The sequence below is a fragment of the Spea bombifrons genome, chromosome 5 (assembly GCF_027358695.1).
Source record: "Spea bombifrons isolate aSpeBom1 chromosome 5, aSpeBom1.2.pri, whole genome shotgun sequence".
Taxonomy (NCBI): domain Eukaryota; kingdom Metazoa; phylum Chordata; class Amphibia; order Anura; family Pelobatidae; genus Spea; species Spea bombifrons.
In genome coordinates, this window is record NC_071091.1 from 96,807,968 (window position 1) to 96,825,673 (window position 17,706).

The following is a 17,706-nucleotide window of genomic DNA, read 5'->3' on the forward strand; positions in this document are numbered from 1 at the left end:
TCCTTTTTTAAGAATAGGTAGGTGGTCCTTTACACCGCTCAATGTCTGTCTTTTAAAATCTATGCCTAAAATTATAATTAAGTAATGAGTCATAAACGTTAAACATGCCGGATGGATTTTTTTGTTTCAAATTATTTCGAACAGAGGGCTCAGTTAATTGCTGAAAATGAAGATCTCAATTTAAAATCACACGTACAAGTAAGAAATTTAACCCCTTAATGACAAAGCCCGTACATGTATTGGCTCAAAATGCATTGTTTTCAAAGGGTTTAGGAACCGCCCATTGTCCTTAAGGGGTTAAATTCAAAAAATGATGGCAGAATCCTCAAATGCATACACATATTTATGGCGCGTACATCCCATGTCTAATCAACTGTGCATTTAAAAATATTAATAAAAAAAAACCCTTATAACTGATGTTGGCTCAATTAGTTGGCACAGCAGTACCTCATTAAAGCCAACGCAGTACAGGTACTTTTCTGTTTGCACGTGATTGTTTTGATGTCTGTTTCTTTGTGCATGTACAAAGTGTTTATTTTATCTTTTCTAAGACGAGCTAAATTTATTAATTGTCTAAAAAATCATGGACATAATATGTTATGGTCTAAAATGGAATTCTAAAAATGTATCCGCCTTGAATTGTTTAGTGGTAATAATTTCTTATTGGTTTCAATCAAGCATTTTTAAGTCACAGTCCAACCTTTCCTGATTAAAGCATGGATGATATAGCTTTTTATAGCTGCTTATGTCTGTCGAAACAAACTTAAGGCAGAAAACTAAGGCAGCCAACGTTTATTTCTGAAAAAAACGGAAGCACTGGATAGTTGAATTTACAAGATAAGAAGCGTTTGATTCTGTAAACAAAATAAATCTCTCCTACCAATTTCAGCATATGTTTCACTTTAAATGCCATCAGTTACAGCTAACAAATCCCGCCGCAAACGAATACATAACCGAGTCCTCCTGTCTCTGTGAACAACTCTGATCCGGTACTCTATAGAACATTGGAGACATACAGATAATTATTACAAATGGAAGACGAATGTGTGTGATCCTGAAACAGCAGGGCGGAAAAAAAATCACTCATCTCTGATGCCGGGCAGAAACTAGCACATTACACCGTAGGGAGACTCCCACAAAAAGTGTCCACACACAACATCACAACATATGCAGTGTCTGCCACATTCACACGCATCAGTGCTTTAGCAGGACTTACAGTGGAAGAAGGCAAAAAAGCCAGCTCTTCCTTCGGAAGCATTTTGGAATATTTTCCCAGAAGCACTGGAGGGTGTAACATTTCTTTGTTTAAGTTCATGGAATTTCCATGTAATTACTTTATCATTTTTGCTGCCAAACTCCTAATTAAAAAACAATATTGTTCAATGGTGGAGCCTGATGGATGCGTGTCTTTCAACCTAATTAGCTATGAAACCATACAGCTGTAAATAGTGAACTCAATAAAAACATTAGGTGGTTATAATAAGACTTGACGTAAAGCTATATATAATTTTTCTCAATTTGCATGTTGCAACTGGTTGTTACCAAAAGGTGAACCACACAACATACAGGGTCAATAGCTGATGGTAAAGGGGGATTTTATTGTGGAACCACTTCATGTGTACACTTCATGCTCTGCTTTAATCCAGTAAAAACATTTGTCTAACTAAACAATTAAATGAACATGTTTTAATAAGGTTTTAATACATTGATTTATTAATTGATCGTTATTGATCAGCTCAATCAATAGGCAAGGACAGTAGATGGTGCTATGGCGGAGAAGTATCGGTATATCTTACTGATGTGGCACACAACAAGGTGGAGATGCACTTTATATAAAAGCTCTAATCTTTGTTTAATATCTGTTTGCACTTAAGCATACAAACATTAAAGAGGAAATGCCAGTGAATTGAAGGAAGCAGCCTTTTACGGTTGAATAACCGACCACAAAACGTTTAATTCTTAGCCAAGTGTAGTTGTTATGTGTTTGTGGGCGACTTTTTCATTTTCCTGTTTCAGCAAGTCAATAGTCTCAAAAGCTATCCAGATAAGTAGATTGCTAGTAAATGATAATAGGGTATAAGAATGGCCCCAGGAATTGGAGCATGGCGCTGGATTAGGAGATAAAAAAAAAAAAAAAAAACATCAATTCTGAATGGCAAGGAGGAAATATAATGCTTTCCTTAGGTGTCTGCCACTCAAAGGGTTAAAGCAATTTATTCATCTTAAAACTAAGTATGAATAAATCAGAAAAGAAGCTATGCATACATTGTTTTAGTAGAAAGGTGATTCAAAGGGCATTTCTAATCTTCCACCTTTTGTGACATCATCGTGCATCACCATACTGCTATTACAGAGAAGTTCATTTTTTCTTATTTTATACATTTGCTTAATAATCTGCCATAGGCCACATTTAGGCTACAAAAAAGTACATTTATTTTATAGATATGTTGTTAATATTTTTACAGGAACATATATTTGTCTTCTTTCTATGTATATAACGGTAAATTAGCGGAAATTGGTTAAGAAATTAAAGTGCAGTATTAATTTCATTGTATTAAAGTACAGATAGAGGCATGCAGATGGCCAAACACCACATTACAAACGGGCATCCCTCTTCATTATCTGCTAACCTTTGGTTAGAGAGCTAGAAAGAACATTTTTGCTTAAGTTTCTACTGTATCCTCGGGGACAGCCAAGACTCCCTGAGTATTTGTGCCAGCAAACCAGCCTTTTGCCAACAAGCTAAATAAGGATATTACCGTAATATTTTAATAAAACTTTTTTATCCATAGCCCGATGTATGCACCTTGATCATGTACAGTGTATGTTCCCGTTTGAAAACTCATAACACATCTCAGTGCATGGCAGGTCCACCAGCTTATAAGCATCACTATAAATCCTCTCAAAATCATATTTGTCAGTATAGTTTAGCACCTACTTCAATAACTCAAACTTACAAGTTCCTTAACAACTTCCTCTACCATGAACATAATTTCCTTAATTCAGGAACAGCTTCTTCATACTATTATCTACCATTGTGAACAAGAACTACATCTTTCTCATAACATTGTATAGATTATATATACAAACACCTGATAATATACAATACAATTATGGTGGCGATGTTCTACGGATTCCCTTCTCCACCACAGATGGTCAGAATGCTAATGCACTTGAGCTGTCCTAGACACCGCAGAAGGAAAGAAGCCTACTATGTATTGGGAGGAAACAGTCTAAAGAATATTAACTCTGACCATCAGTTTGCTCTAAATATCAAGGTTATATATTCAATGACATATAAATCAAAATGTTACCAGTTTGATAAATGTCAGAACTTTCACCCTTGTGCACAAACGCAATCATTAAACATTAGCTTCTTAAGAGGTCTCACGTCCAAAACATGGATGATAACTTAGATTAACCATAAATATATGAAGCTAAATCCTTTAATGCAGACCTCAAAAGGTTTGTCAACAGACTTTTGAAGAGTGGTTTGCAATCTGTGGGCTGCTTTACGGAGACAACGAACTCTAAGGAGAAGAATTTATTTTAAAAAAACAATGTGATATTACAGTAAAAGCGTAAATGCAACATATAAAATTATAACTGAAAAATTGTTGCATTTACTTCCCGTTTTATGCATATTTCTTCCCTACTTATGTTGTGGCATGGATCAAAGTCCACCACGTATGGTGGAACACTGGTGTTTTCTTAGCAGTATGAAAACTAGAACTGGCCAAAAGCAAAAATGGCCAGAGAGTAGTGCTGGCAGCCCTCACGAAAACTCCCATGGGGAAAAACATGGCGCCCACGTTTCTGCCAACATAAATGTAACATGCGGCAGGACATCTGTAAGTTTTCCCACTTTCACAATTCTTGTCATTGCTTCCATGAGCATTCATATATGTCAAAACAAATGTAAAAATTCTATAGCATATCTATAATATTTGCCATTTTGAGCCCACAAAACACAATCGTATGTGCCTCTCTGTGTTGACCCGTCATAGAAAGTGTTGCCATAATTCCAAGTTATGCGTCTCATTATAATTCAATGCTATGCATGACATAGTTATTGGCTTACACATAATAAATATCTGTGCAAACTGGTTTATATTCTACACTCCCAGGAATTTTCACTGCATTTTATCCTCGGATATTTATGGGCTTCTGTAGGAATATTTTGGAATACTCTAGACTAAAATAGAAAACACATCTCAAGGGATGAAAAAAAAAACGAATTATGTTGGCAAGAAGGGGAAATGGGGAGAGAAAGTGTTTTTTAGAAGCAGAAACATCCTCTGAGATGATTCCTGTTTAATTCACCTCCAAATTAAAATTGTGATCAGTCATATAATTGTGAACGGTAGGATTAACTCACTCTGTGATTTATAACGCTGAGGTATGACATTTAGCACAACTGGATCCAGGAAAGGAGAAGGTTTAATAAGTCCAAAGCCTGCGCCAAGTATAATTTATCAACACTCTCGTCAAATTCCATGAAGATGGTATGAAGGTTTTTAAAAAAAACATGTAAACTACATTTTTTTGAAGAATAAACTAGTAATGCATATGTAAATGTCTGGACAACAATTTTTCTACATAAACATTGATATTCACAGTTGAATAATTGTAGCACTTGAGCTGTAGTTGAAATTAAGGTTTGTGAAAGTAGTGACCAACAGAACCTTTTCCTCCCTGTTAACACCAATTTTCATTATTTGAGATAAAAATCCTATTTTTACGCAATAAGGTAAAACACTGAAAATGCTCTGTTACGGCTAATAAGCAATCTGAACTTTGCACTTTTATTCTCATTATCAAGACTCTATCAAGACTCTATAATGAAACATAATCATGATTATAATGTTTACGAACAAGTAATTGTCTTAATCAACAATACCTTCTGAGATTTCTGACAATTTGGAGGAACCCATGAACATGCCTGAGTTATCCTATGGCTCTGGCAACTCATCAGATGTGACGGAGGGAAGTCTGCTAAGATTTTTAAGACCCACTAATTCTCTGAGTGAATCGAGTGGGGTCACATTAAGCTCCAGCCAGTACCTTCTTATTTTTTTTACTAATTCCCATTTCCACTGGAGTCAGATTTTCAGATCAGGTGCCCTCTTGCTACACAAGAGAAGATGACTCTCCCTCTCTTTGTGGGACAGGGATGGGTGGAATAGACAAATAATGTTCTCATGAAATGTCATGTTCAAGATTTTTATGGGATAATAGTCTTTGTGAGCTCTCTCTAAAAACTCAGGATTGGTAAATTTTCCCCAATCTATAAAACAGTATTGTCAGAACACTGTACCAAGAGTAAAGGGCAATAGTTCTATGCTGGCACTAAGAAGAAGGCTTTATGTGATCTCCTTCAACCGTAAGTGTAGATCCATGAGATTTACTAAGTGGTCATAAACCGGGGAGGGTTTCCTCCAGTCCAAAATCCTAATTTTATTAATGATGACCAGGCACTATAAAGGGTTTTCACTCTTCTGAAAATGCTAAATGGTGGGCTCTGGTGGTTGGCATGATGCACAGTTACACAGGTTCACCCTTGCCAAAAGGTCAGTCTTCCTGAGGATCCCTAGGCAGAAGAGCCACTGTTTTTGAATGCTTTATGCCGTCACCAAATACTGTATAGGTTCTATATATTAGAACAGTTTCTTTTGTAAATGTAAAACTTCACACGATTATAGGAAACAGAGTGCGATCACCCAGAATTTTAACGCAATATGTTCTCAAATGGTACTAGGATTTTTGTATTGTTAAAATGCCAACTAACAGATAACCTCAATGCACCCAACATAAAATGAAGCACTCCTTTAACAGAATTGTGGAGGGTACAAGGATACTGAAACCCACCCATAGGTTGGTTTATAAAGCATCTTTCCAAGCATAAACCGTATAACAGAACTTAAACAATTTCAATCAAATTTTACCCACTTTTTATTTTTGTTTGGTGAAAGCCTCCAGTATGCATCGTCCTAGCATTACAAACATTAGTGTAATCTAATAAGGGTCCTGACTGTTCACAAACTTTGCTCTCCATGACACAGAAACGATTTATTAACCCTCCAAGTGCCCGAAGCACTGTGTTGCCTTGCAATAGGTCGAGCAAACTCCCAGCATTCAAAAAAATTAATTCCAAAAATATAACTACAAGGTTGTTGAACCAAGTACAACACTAAAACATTATATTTAACAGATTACATTGAAACAGCAGGGGAATTCAGATACTCTTTTAGTACATCCTGTGTCCTGCTCAATCAAACGCTGAATTCACCATTTTAGTCATCCCAAATAATATATACCACAAAAAAAGGATGTCCGGCCATAAGAAGCCTACACCATGACAAATGTAATTTTGGCAAAAAATAATATAAAACAAAAGTAGAAATGTACTCCATTAAAATAACAGGTTCAGAATTGTCCGGCACTGCTTGGGTCACACTGAAGGAGCCGGACAATGGACGGGTCACTCTTCGCCCCCTTGATGAATTCCTCCAATGATAGCTTTCCTATGGGGGGGAAAAAAGTTGCAAAGTCAGCTTAGTGATTAAGATTTTTTCTTTTGTACAGTTAAATGGACAGTCCAGCCTCCATGTGCACTTTAATAGTAAGATAATGCAGAACATATCACTGAGACTTGATCCTGGTCCTGGCACTAACGTACGTCAGAGCACTTACACACTCGAACACACTCGAACACACTCCATAACAGATCTGGCCCATGAGTGCCATTAAAGGTATGACAGCCCAATGGCATTTGCCCGATTAGCCCGATGGTCAGACTGGGCAAGGGAACAACAGAGTTGTTCACCCTATAGGGTTAATATGTGTAATCAGCTGGATTACTTTTCCCCCCTCTAATTAGTTTTAGCCAAGGGATTTTTATATATAGCTATATTGCTATGGTAATTACCACAAGTACTTCCGCTTGACTGGATCTAGTAAGAGTCAGTGTTAAAAAAAGAATACACTTAGCTACACTTTTCCAATGTATGTGTTTTTGTCATGGAACTGGCTATGTGTTGTGTGTCATACATTTGTTAAAAGAAAAGTCTCATGGAATGTATTTATCCAAGTTGTAAGTCTGAGATGATTCTATATGACATCGCTAATGGAGTCCATTTGTCCACAAACTTAATTACCGTAGTCAGCGTGTTGAGCCGGGTAACTAAAACGGAGCAATACTATTTTTTGATAAGGAGTCTAGTAGATTAGGCTAAAATAATACAAAAACAGTACCTAAACGCAGAATACACCTTTAAATCTGAATAACAGACAAATGAGCCGTGCCATTTAGCTCATTCCTGATGAATGTTTTTTTGCTGGATCAGATACATGAGGATAGGCGGCTTTGCTTCATTGAGCAGAGAAACAGATTTATCACACTTACAGTATGTCGAAATTATAAACAGTATTGGACAAGCACCAATTTCCTATTGTTGCCGACGTGATTTCTGCATCACCAGTTCTCATTTATGTTACTATGTGAATCACTCTGTGTATGTCCTGGACTCCAGACAGTATTAGTCTTTGATCTGTCAGTTTTTAATAACTTTAGGTGGCTTTTTTTTTTTTTAATATTTTTGCTTTGGATTAGTTACACAAAATGTTAATTAGTCTCAAGTGTAAATATGCACACAAATGATTAATATGCTTTTGGGGGAAGCAACCAGGTTAATCGGCTGAATTATATATATATATATATATATATATATATATATATATATATATATATATAGCGGTACACCAGGGGGGCCTGATGGGCCAAGAGGGTGAACTTTCTCTTTTTTTTGAACCAGAAGGGACTGTTGTTACCCTGGACCTAGGCCTAGTCAGCCTGGGCCAAAATACATAGCTAATTACCACAGCAACGCAATAAAATTCCATTGGTTGCTATAGTGATTTTTCTTTATGGTAATAAGACCAGAAACTCATTTTACGAATGCAAAGCTATCTTTCTTAATTCCTCTCTCGCTGAATTATCTAGAAATAAATAAAGGATCACATATAACCACCTGATGTATCTTTGTGACAAAAATGACAACATCAAAACGAATCATAATGTATTCTCCTTCTGTCAGAATGTATTTGTGTTCAGGGGAAGGCCGTGTCTGTACATTTAGTCAAACGTTCGTTACATGCCTGGAAATGTCAACATGATCGCTGCCCCAATACAGCGCCAGAGCTTAAGGGTTATCACAGGCGGTGAAGCAAGACACGCGTACATGTGCATCTCCTTAACCTGTAACTGTAACACGCATCATTCTGCAGCTTGATTTTGGTTGGTCAGATAAACTGAAGAGGTGCATACCAATAGAAATGGCCACCAGAGGCATTTCTTCAATGGTTAATAGGCAATACTATTGTTGCATTTTTAGTATATGTGTATAAATATGATATTGAATGTTTGTGGCCTTTTATGTATTGATTATGAAATATTATTTTGTTATTTTTGAAAACCAATAATGTTCCCCAACAATGTCTTCCATTCGTACCATCTTATTTAGCTGCGCACATTGCGAACAGGTGCATAAAATCAAGCACATAGGCAGCCATCTCCATAGACAAACATTGGCGGTAGAACTTTAAAGATGGCACTGTCATAGGATGCCACTTTTGCCCCGAGCCAGTTTGTCACATTTGATAAATTTGTTTGGAGGATGTCCCGAGAATGCTACCTGCTGGAATACACAGTGCCTACTGTAAAGTTTGGTGGAGGAAAGATAATGGCTGGGGCTGTTTCTCATGGTTTGGGCCCCTCACTTCCAGCTAAGGGCAATGTTAATGCTATAACATTCAAACACATTTTAGGCAATTTATGCTTCCAACTTTGCAGCACCATTTTTTGAAGGTCTTTCCTCCATGACGGTGCCCCAGTGCACAAAGAAAGGTCCATAAAGACATGGTTTGGTGCTTTGACCTAAACACAGCGAATTAGAAAGCTGATTGCAAGACAGGCCTTCTCATCCAACATCAGTGCGTGATTTTTTTTTTTGCCGGAATGGGCACAAGTTCCCACAGATATATCCCAAAAGCCTTCCAAGCTGAGTAGAGGCTGTTATAGCTGTAAAATGGGGGCCAACTACATATTATTACCCATGGCCTTGGAAAGGGATATCCAAAAATCTCATATAGGTGTGATGATCATGCGTCCACATACTTTTGGTCAGAAAGTGTATATACTATTCAGGTGCACAAAAGATGCATGACCTATACTTTATGATGCTTTTTTTCATTTCTCCACATTTAACATTTTTTCACATTAACTCTCATGGACAACATCCATTAAAAATAAAATGACAATAATGGGACTACACACAATGTAATTTGTTAAACCTAGCCATTTAACACAGCTCTTAACTCCATGCTGAAATACAAGCAGGAGAAAACAATGAAGCAATCCATATGTTAGCTTTTGTGACCTAAATACATATGGATATGTTATAACAAAGTACTCACAACACCAAACATTTTTATATATTTCTCTAAAATGTTTCTGTCCGGTTCTTATGGAGAAAAGTTGATTTCTGTTCAACGAAGACAGCCTAACTAAGAGATGAGAAGCATGCTATAAAAAGCTTGGTGACAGGTGACATGTTTTAGCGAGATTGCTTACACAGTGATGGCTTTCTTCAAGTAAATGGATGCTTTTTTGGTACAGTAATTGCACAAAATGAGTATGATTTTGCAAGACATTTTTAGACTGAACAAAGCAAATATGAGGATATTCGCACAGTTCCAGGATCAAAAGTTCTGTCTTTATTATAAAAGCCATAAAGAGTGGATGAAAGAGTGAAGTTAATCTAAAGTTTGAAATATTAGAAATTTTATGCAAGGCCTGACTTATACCTTAAATATGGGGGTTTACTAATCCACCCGGCATGGATTCCTGTCTTCTTAACAAGGGTCACCAGCTCTGCATCTTAAACACGGATACACTTTTGTATAATCTCCCACCAATTTCAGGTGTCCAAATTGCGTGTTGGGGGTATGTGGTGAGGGGCAGGGCATGCCCTAGAAGTGGGCATGTCAATGCAGAAGTAGGTGGAATGGGAGGTGCGGCCACATACCCGCCTTGCCCGAACAGCCACCTAGCGAAGTCAGCTTCCCGTTCCTGCTGATGTCATGAGACACCACGATTTAAGGTGGATATGGGCGGGGAGTGGGCGTGTCAAGGCAAAGGGGCAACTGCAGAGGACCATTGGTTTCTCACCTCCCTGGGCTAGTCAGGGGAGAGCTCCCTATCGTCCCATGCTCCCCAGTGCCCACAAAAGCAGGACGGCACTGTGATTTAAATATCCATGATTGGATCACTTATGTGTTATGCAGTTCCATTTGGGAAATGTGTGTTGAACAAGACTGGTAAGTTTCAATTATGTTTTGGGATGCCATATTACTGGGATACATGAAAGGTCTCATTCCCTTGGTTAATAATTCCAAGAAAAAGTATGAACTCTTTCACATCTCTGCCTGCCTTATCTACTTGATAACAATGGTGGCCATATCGATTTAAAAGGAGTATTGTTGTGGTAGCAACTCCCATTATGGTACATAAACTCTATAGAATAATGTAGAATTAGGGAACATTTCTCTTAATGGGTGGCGCCTCACCCATTTTTCACACATTACTATATCTCCCCGTTAGTGTGTAACTTCTTGATATGCAAATATTTACTTGTCCTTGTGGCCTGCAGTAGAGGGGGCAAAGACAACGTGTTTTAAAAGAATGATCTGGCTACCACACCAAACACGATTAATTTTTCCTTATCCCTCAAGTTTAGTAAACATTTGATAATTTTTATTTTTTATTTTAAGGATCTTAGTTTGCTTTTTGGAGGACCACTGTTTCTTTTTTAAGATAAATACTACTTACTTGCTTACTGGTGACTTTCTACTGACCTGTCAGTTATTAACATTGGGAAAGCATATTAATCTACCCAAAATAATTTTTCCTGGGGATTTAACACAGTGGCTCTATGCCTCTAGTCTAGACTTAAGAAGAGGGCTTATCCCTCTAACATTATTTATATATTTATTATAACTTTTATTAATTTATTAACAAGCAACCACATCTAAAAAAAAATCCTTTAAATTCTATGAGTAAGATTTTCTTCAGTAAACTTTTTTTCCCAAGACATCTGCGGAAAAAACTATAGTTTCCCTAGTACTATAGCATTTGTGGAGCTGTGTTTGCTAGCCACGTACCATCTCTGTTGGTATCCATTTGCCGAAAGATTTTCTCTGTTCTTTTTTCTGGTGTTGACTCATCCTCTGGCATTTTCATTACAGAAGAAACCATCTTATAGATTGCCTGTGCAGGAAGAAGGGAAAAAATTGGATTGTGAGGATGAAACACAACTTACATTAGGCATGGATTTATTCTAAGAATAATTCTTTTAGCAGAGGCTGAAATTCCTCCTTTTCAGTAAACCAAATCATGGCAATGTACGAGAGCTCCTCTGGGCAAAGTCCTTCCACTATATTTATAGAAAGATTTTTAGCCTGATGAAAATAATGAAAATAACAGCCGCCTCTTGAAATAGCTACAGAGCTCATCGAGGAAATGAAAGAATGATTACAAAAAGGTAAAAAAAATACTCATAGAGAGTATTAACCAATATTCCTTGTTATTTGCAAAAAAATATCTTCAAAAAAAGTTAATTATTTAAGTGGCCGTATGATATTGCACATGGCTGCCAGAAGCTCCATATGTATCTGCAAAGTTCTATATTCCAAAAAGGTCAGTTATCCTGTTAATGGGCACGTACTATCAGGACTAAAGTAGACAGAGATCCAGTGATACTTTATTTACATTATTTATTTATCTGAATATTTATTTATCTGAAGATTATACCAAGATAACATAAAATAAGTGATCTTTTCCTAAGAGTATGGTTGGGTGATATACCCTATTCGTTTGATTAGATGACCCTGATTATAAGACGACCCCCCAAAATTTGAATATGAATTTAGAAAAAAAAAGCCTGAATATAAGACTACCCTATAAGAAAAAAGTTTTACTAGTAAATGTTAATTCCGATGTAAACATGTCAATTTTGTCATACTTAATAAAAACTGATTAAGAATTTTTTTTTTGTTTTTATTTGCCAGCCTACCCCCAGTTATGCACATATGCCCCCACAGATATGCCACTCTGTCTCCCTGATATGCCACTCTCCCCACCCATATGCCTTATACCCATATATGCCACCCTGTCTCCCTGATATACCTTATACTCCCTATATGCCACTCTGCCTCCCTGATACGCCTCCCCCCATTTGCCAATCTCTGGCAGCCAGTGAACGTCTGCACGATGCGCACAGACAACCACTGCTGCTGCTAGCCGGTACTTCCGCCGGGGCTCCTATGGTGGAGCACCAGAAGGTCATGTGACGCTGGCGCTCCATCATAGAAGCCCCAGCAGAAGTGGCGGCAGTAGCGGAGGTTATCTGTAAGCACATTGTGAAGACATCCACCGGCTGCCAGAGAGGAGGATCCAGGTCTCCTGCACCGCTGCGGGGGATCTGGATCTTAGTCTTGTAGTCGGACCTCTATTTGAGGTCCGATTAGAAGACGACATTGAATATAAGAGGAGGGGGATTTTTTTTTTTAGGAGCATTTGCTCTGAAAAAAACCTTGTCTTATAATCAAGCAAATACGGTAATTCATAAAAGCATGATGAGCTATATGAGATCAATGTACTTATTTTCAATACGTCTACCTTTGATACCCAAATCCCAATGTCTCTATATTTTCATCTGATGACCCTCTTTACTAGGAACATGCCACCATGCTACCAATGTCCGACGACATAATGTCAGATTATATGGCTCCACCAAGATTTCTGGTGTCTCTCGGAGCGGTCAAATGTTAACAGTCATGTTGAGTCAGCCATATTTAAAGTATTGAGTCGGCCCTACTTTGAGAATCTGTATTGGCCTGGGGTTAATTTCCCCATCATCATTTGTGCTGGCCTGTCCCTTGTGTTTCTTCAAAATGCTTTAAAGAATGACATAAATATCAGTCTGAGAGGTAAATAAAAGGCCACCCACACCATCTAAAACATAGATGTTCCTCTTTGGCAATTTGAATGTTGAGAGGTATGGTCATACTGTACGTTAAAGGGTTACTTGTTTTGGCGTTTTATGAACAATTACTACATATATATATATATATATATATATATATATATATATATATACTTTATCTGAGGATATGGAGCCATTTTATTAGTGTTTCCTCAACTCCCTTATGAGGATTAAAAATATAGAGAGTTCCTTAACTAAATGGTATTATTTAATGACACATTTTTGGTTTACATAGGCTTACAAAGCTAGTAATATCTATCTAGCAACCAAACTAATGTAGAATAATAAATACGAGGTCTCACATAAGTGCTGGTTTTAGGTAATCCGAGATAACCATAGGATCTGCCAGAAACCCAGTATTTGAAAAGGAAGTTCTTCTAATTGCCCGAGCTGGCACAAAATATGTTCAGGACTGCATCTAGCAGACAATAGGTAATCAGTTATCATCAATCTCTGATCGCAGCAGCTGCTGCGGAATATTGAGGCAATTCTGGTGTAAAGTTTTAAAAGTGTTACCACCGCCATGGCAAAAATGAAACAAAACCGCATGCTGTGTTCTTACTCTTTTGCAGCATGTGGCCAAGCATATTGTGCCAGCAGCCTCACAATAAAGGTTGGCATCTGCCACATGAACAAAGATAAAGGTACATGGCAGGCACCGTCAGCCTGTGGTGGCCATTCTAGACTTCACACATCACCAGCCATTTCCATACCCATGGTTTTTTACCCTCTCTGTCGTCGGGATCTCCTTCTTTCCTGTTACCGGAGGTGTCCTACGATGTAACCTCGACTGTTCTAATCAGAGCGAGTAATGCCTACATTTTATTATATCTTATATGAAATGCAGCCAGGTCCTTTCAAGATTTTTTTAAAAAGAAATTCTATTGAATTTCAGAGCAGCATTGCAGTTGTTAGTTCACAGCTGAAAGCGCTGAGCGGCACAATGGGTCATTTGTGTATTGTGGCAGTCATATTGCTAGGCAGCTCTAGTTCAATATTATGTGTAATTTATTCTCAGCTATGCAGCCAAGAGTAATGAAACGCCCAGTAAGTAGTTAGCTGGAAGGACGGCTATACAAATACAAGCGGAACAATTATTCAAGGAAAGTAATGTTAATGTCTCTGGCGGAAAAGGAGACAAACTCAGGCGCGGCAGTGTTTGTGTGTGTGTGGGCTGTGGCATTCATTTAAGATTCCAAATGTAAATTGAAATGAAGAGAATAAGAAGGTGTAGATTAGCTGGGGGGCTCTAATACAGAACTGTGAGTCTTCGGAGAATTGCAGCACGGCATTGAAGACAAATTTGGCTGCTATTACTTTTCAGGTTCGGCCCTATAATACAAGCAAATTAGGTGATGGCCTTGGGCTAGTAGGGTGTGCTGCCCTGAGGTTCCTTCCTATGTCTGCAAGCAAATGCCTGCATGAAGGGGGCATCAGCGGCAGAGTTTGCAGAGGGCACTGATGCTACTTCATTTAACTCTTCTGAGTACCAGCGGATGTATATGTTTGGTTGAAAATTTGAATTATTCAAGAGGAAATAAAAAAGGGACACAAAGGGCAGTAGAAGGTTTGATTTTCGTTCCATGATTAGTTATACTGCTTACTTCCTTGGCAGCTGCTTCCTGACTTCAGACTGGCAGCATTTCCAAGTCGCGTGTGCAAGTGCAAGTCAGATTGTAATTTAATGTTTTAATGTGGTAGTAAACCTACCCCTATGACTTTAATTAAAAAAAAATATTATATATTATATATATATATATATATATATATATATATATATATAGAGGCAGCTTTTAGCATTAATTACTCAATACCTACAGCTTGCGCTCTTTGTGGATCAGTGAAATTGTGTAGTGAGATACCTTATTAAAAGTTAATGTCATGGAACCCGAGATCACTGGCAGTCTGTGGCAAAGCAGTCTTCAGGTCAAAAACTGACCTGAAGACTGCTTCCTTCTTATCTTCTCCTTACAAAGGCAGTGAACAGCCGGGAGAGATAACTTAATGAGGAGGGAAATCATGCAGCTCCATGTATGATTACCTTACTATAATTTGTAAATACCATTAACCATTATTAGGTTTATTTATATAAAATATGTAAAAGATCTGCTTTAAGAACTATTTTAAAGAATGTAGTACTGTCAAAAGCAAAGAAAAATAATGAATGTCACGTACAGTCAGGTTTTGTGATAAGACTTACTTGCACTATTTCCAGCATTTCTGATTTGCTAATATAACCATTTCCATCCAAGTCATACATACTGAATGCCCACTTCAGCTTCTGCTCCAGTTTCCCCCTGGAGGTCACGCTCAAAGCTATGATAAATTCTCGAAAATCAATTGTTCCATCTCCATTGGCATCAAAAGTGCGGAATACATGTTCTGCAAACTTGGAAGCGTCCCCATAAGGGAAAAAGTTCCCATATATTTTCTTAAACTCCTCCATGGTTAAGTGTCCACTTGGGCAGTCTCTCAAGAAGCCTTTGTACCATTCCTGAATCTCGTGCTCGGTAAAGTCTGTACTTTCTAGTAAATCCTGCATGACCTCAGGACGAAGTTTGCTGTTCTGTTTCCCCATGTTGATGTGATGTTTTCACCTAAACACAGACAAAGACACATTTACTCATTGATTACCAAAACATTAATCACAGTAACATAATTATTAAGAATCTAGCAGAGCTAGGTATATCGGAGTCTCTGTTCAAGACCCTAAAGGGGACAACATGAGATAATCACTCAGACCCTTTGAAGGAAGTTTACATAGCTGGTATAGTACGGTATATGTCTAAAAGTGGATTTTAATACATATATAGTGCTTCTTTTAATCTAAATATGAAAAATTGATATATTTATTTGGACCAACACAGAAAAAATGAGTTTTCAGGACCTCAGAAGGCTTTCCTTCAGGTGGAATGATCCATTTTTAGAAGAGAACTCAGAGGTCCAGGAAGATTGTATAACCCTTTCTATGTTATACACTTTAATCTATAAACAATATTACATAGGTTGTAGGAGTTGAATAGGAAAACTGAAAGCTAATTCTCATGGGCCATAGCTGTGCAGGGATTTCAGTGATATGCTGTTGATTGCTTGATTACGTTAATAAAACAATTTCTAAAATTGACAATTACGCATCTTATTTGACCCCTAATCACAAAAAGGCAAAAAAATCAGGACGTAATGTCTCCCTTGTTTAAAGTTCCACAATGTATATACTTATTGTTACAGTTATAAACATCCTGCTTTGCTAACAACGCATCCAGTTCTTTGTTCTATGATTCTTATCTTTACTGTTCTTACCAAGGATACATTCACATAGTAATGAACACCAAAAATATAGCGGTAAATGAGGATTATGGGTAATAATCTCTTATTATATAAAACTCTTCTCCTTCCATCCAAATGATTCAACATTCAAACCTGCACACGTTTATCACTCAATCACGGACCAGTTTCATGAATAATGGTATCTTCTGTTACTCTGGAAACATGCACATCTTTGAAGTCCAGATTCTTCAGAACATTTTGAAAACCAGTGCCATATTTATGGGGGCCACAGCCTGACCCAATGCAGTGCCCCCCAAATCCTGCAGAGCTGAGGTGTACATCCCCCTCTACTGTGCAAAGCACCAGGATAATGCTCCATATGCATGGACCTCCAATGACTAGGTTGGTTTCAAGGGAGATTTTTTGGTCCTCAACTAAGCCCATTGAGACCTGTCGTGTACCAGTGAATTTCTTAAGCTTCATTTTTTATTTGCATGTGCAAACCTTAAACTGTGCCCAAAAGATAGAACACATTAGCCCATTTCCCAGAGAAATACCACAGAGACTACAGCATAATGTCATAATGACGTCAGGGCCAAATCGAGTCCCTGCAGTGGCACAGAACCCCATACTGATTATGTGTCGCTAGAATCTATAGTCTTGGGCTGCAAAACTAATTCAGTGATAGTTTGCTATATAATCTCAAGATTGCTTGCGAGCCGGGCTCTCAACACCTAATGTATCGGTTTGTCTTAGTCTTTCAATTCTCATCTTGTCAGACCCCTTGAATATATGAATTGTAAGAAGCGCTGCGTAAATTGTTGGCGCTATATAAATAGAAGAAAATAATAATAATAAGACAAAGCACAGTGAGCAAAGACAAATATGGTGTAAACACCCTGCAGAATCAATTTTGTTTCATAGAAATAAATATTCATGATTTTTACGGAATTTCCGATGCGGTTTTAATTACTTATACTGTTCATTAAAACCTATCCCATAAACCTGCTCCGCACACCGGGGACACTGCATTATTACCTAAATGGGCTCCTTAATTCAGCTGCACTATTAACAAGAGTAATTAAGCAAATTCTGTGTTAAAACAGCCCAAAACAAAGAGTGATAACAGCAACGGGAATAAATGTCAGGTTTTTTTCCCTAAACAAGACAAGCCAGGTTGAAACATTTTGACTTCACTATCAATATGAAGGGGCATATTGAAGAGTTTTTCTTGTGACGCATATTTTATTTATCAATCATTTAATATGCTAATTTAATTCTTCTTTTTAAGAGAACATTATTGGTGAAGGACCTTCATTATGCATAGTTCAATTGT

General features: G+C 37.6%; 1 protein-coding gene across 1 annotated transcript in view; it reads right to left on the reverse strand.

Moving 5' to 3' along the window:
* Positions 1-5,928: 5,928 nt before the first annotated feature.
* The window catches only part of NCALD (neurocalcin delta), a 45,024-nt gene continuing 33,246 nt past the window's right edge, over positions 5,929-17,706 (reverse strand). Inside the window, exons 2-4 of the mRNA XM_053466305.1 lie at positions 15,304-15,700; positions 11,221-11,326; positions 5,929-6,524 (exon numbers count right to left, since the gene is read on the reverse strand). Of these exons, the coding sequence (XP_053322280.1) occupies positions 6,427-6,524; positions 11,221-11,326; positions 15,304-15,681 (582 nt within the window). The 5' untranslated portion in view covers positions 15,682-15,700 and the 3' untranslated portion in view covers positions 5,929-6,426. The remainder of the gene's footprint in view (positions 6,525-11,220; positions 11,327-15,303; positions 15,701-17,706) is intronic.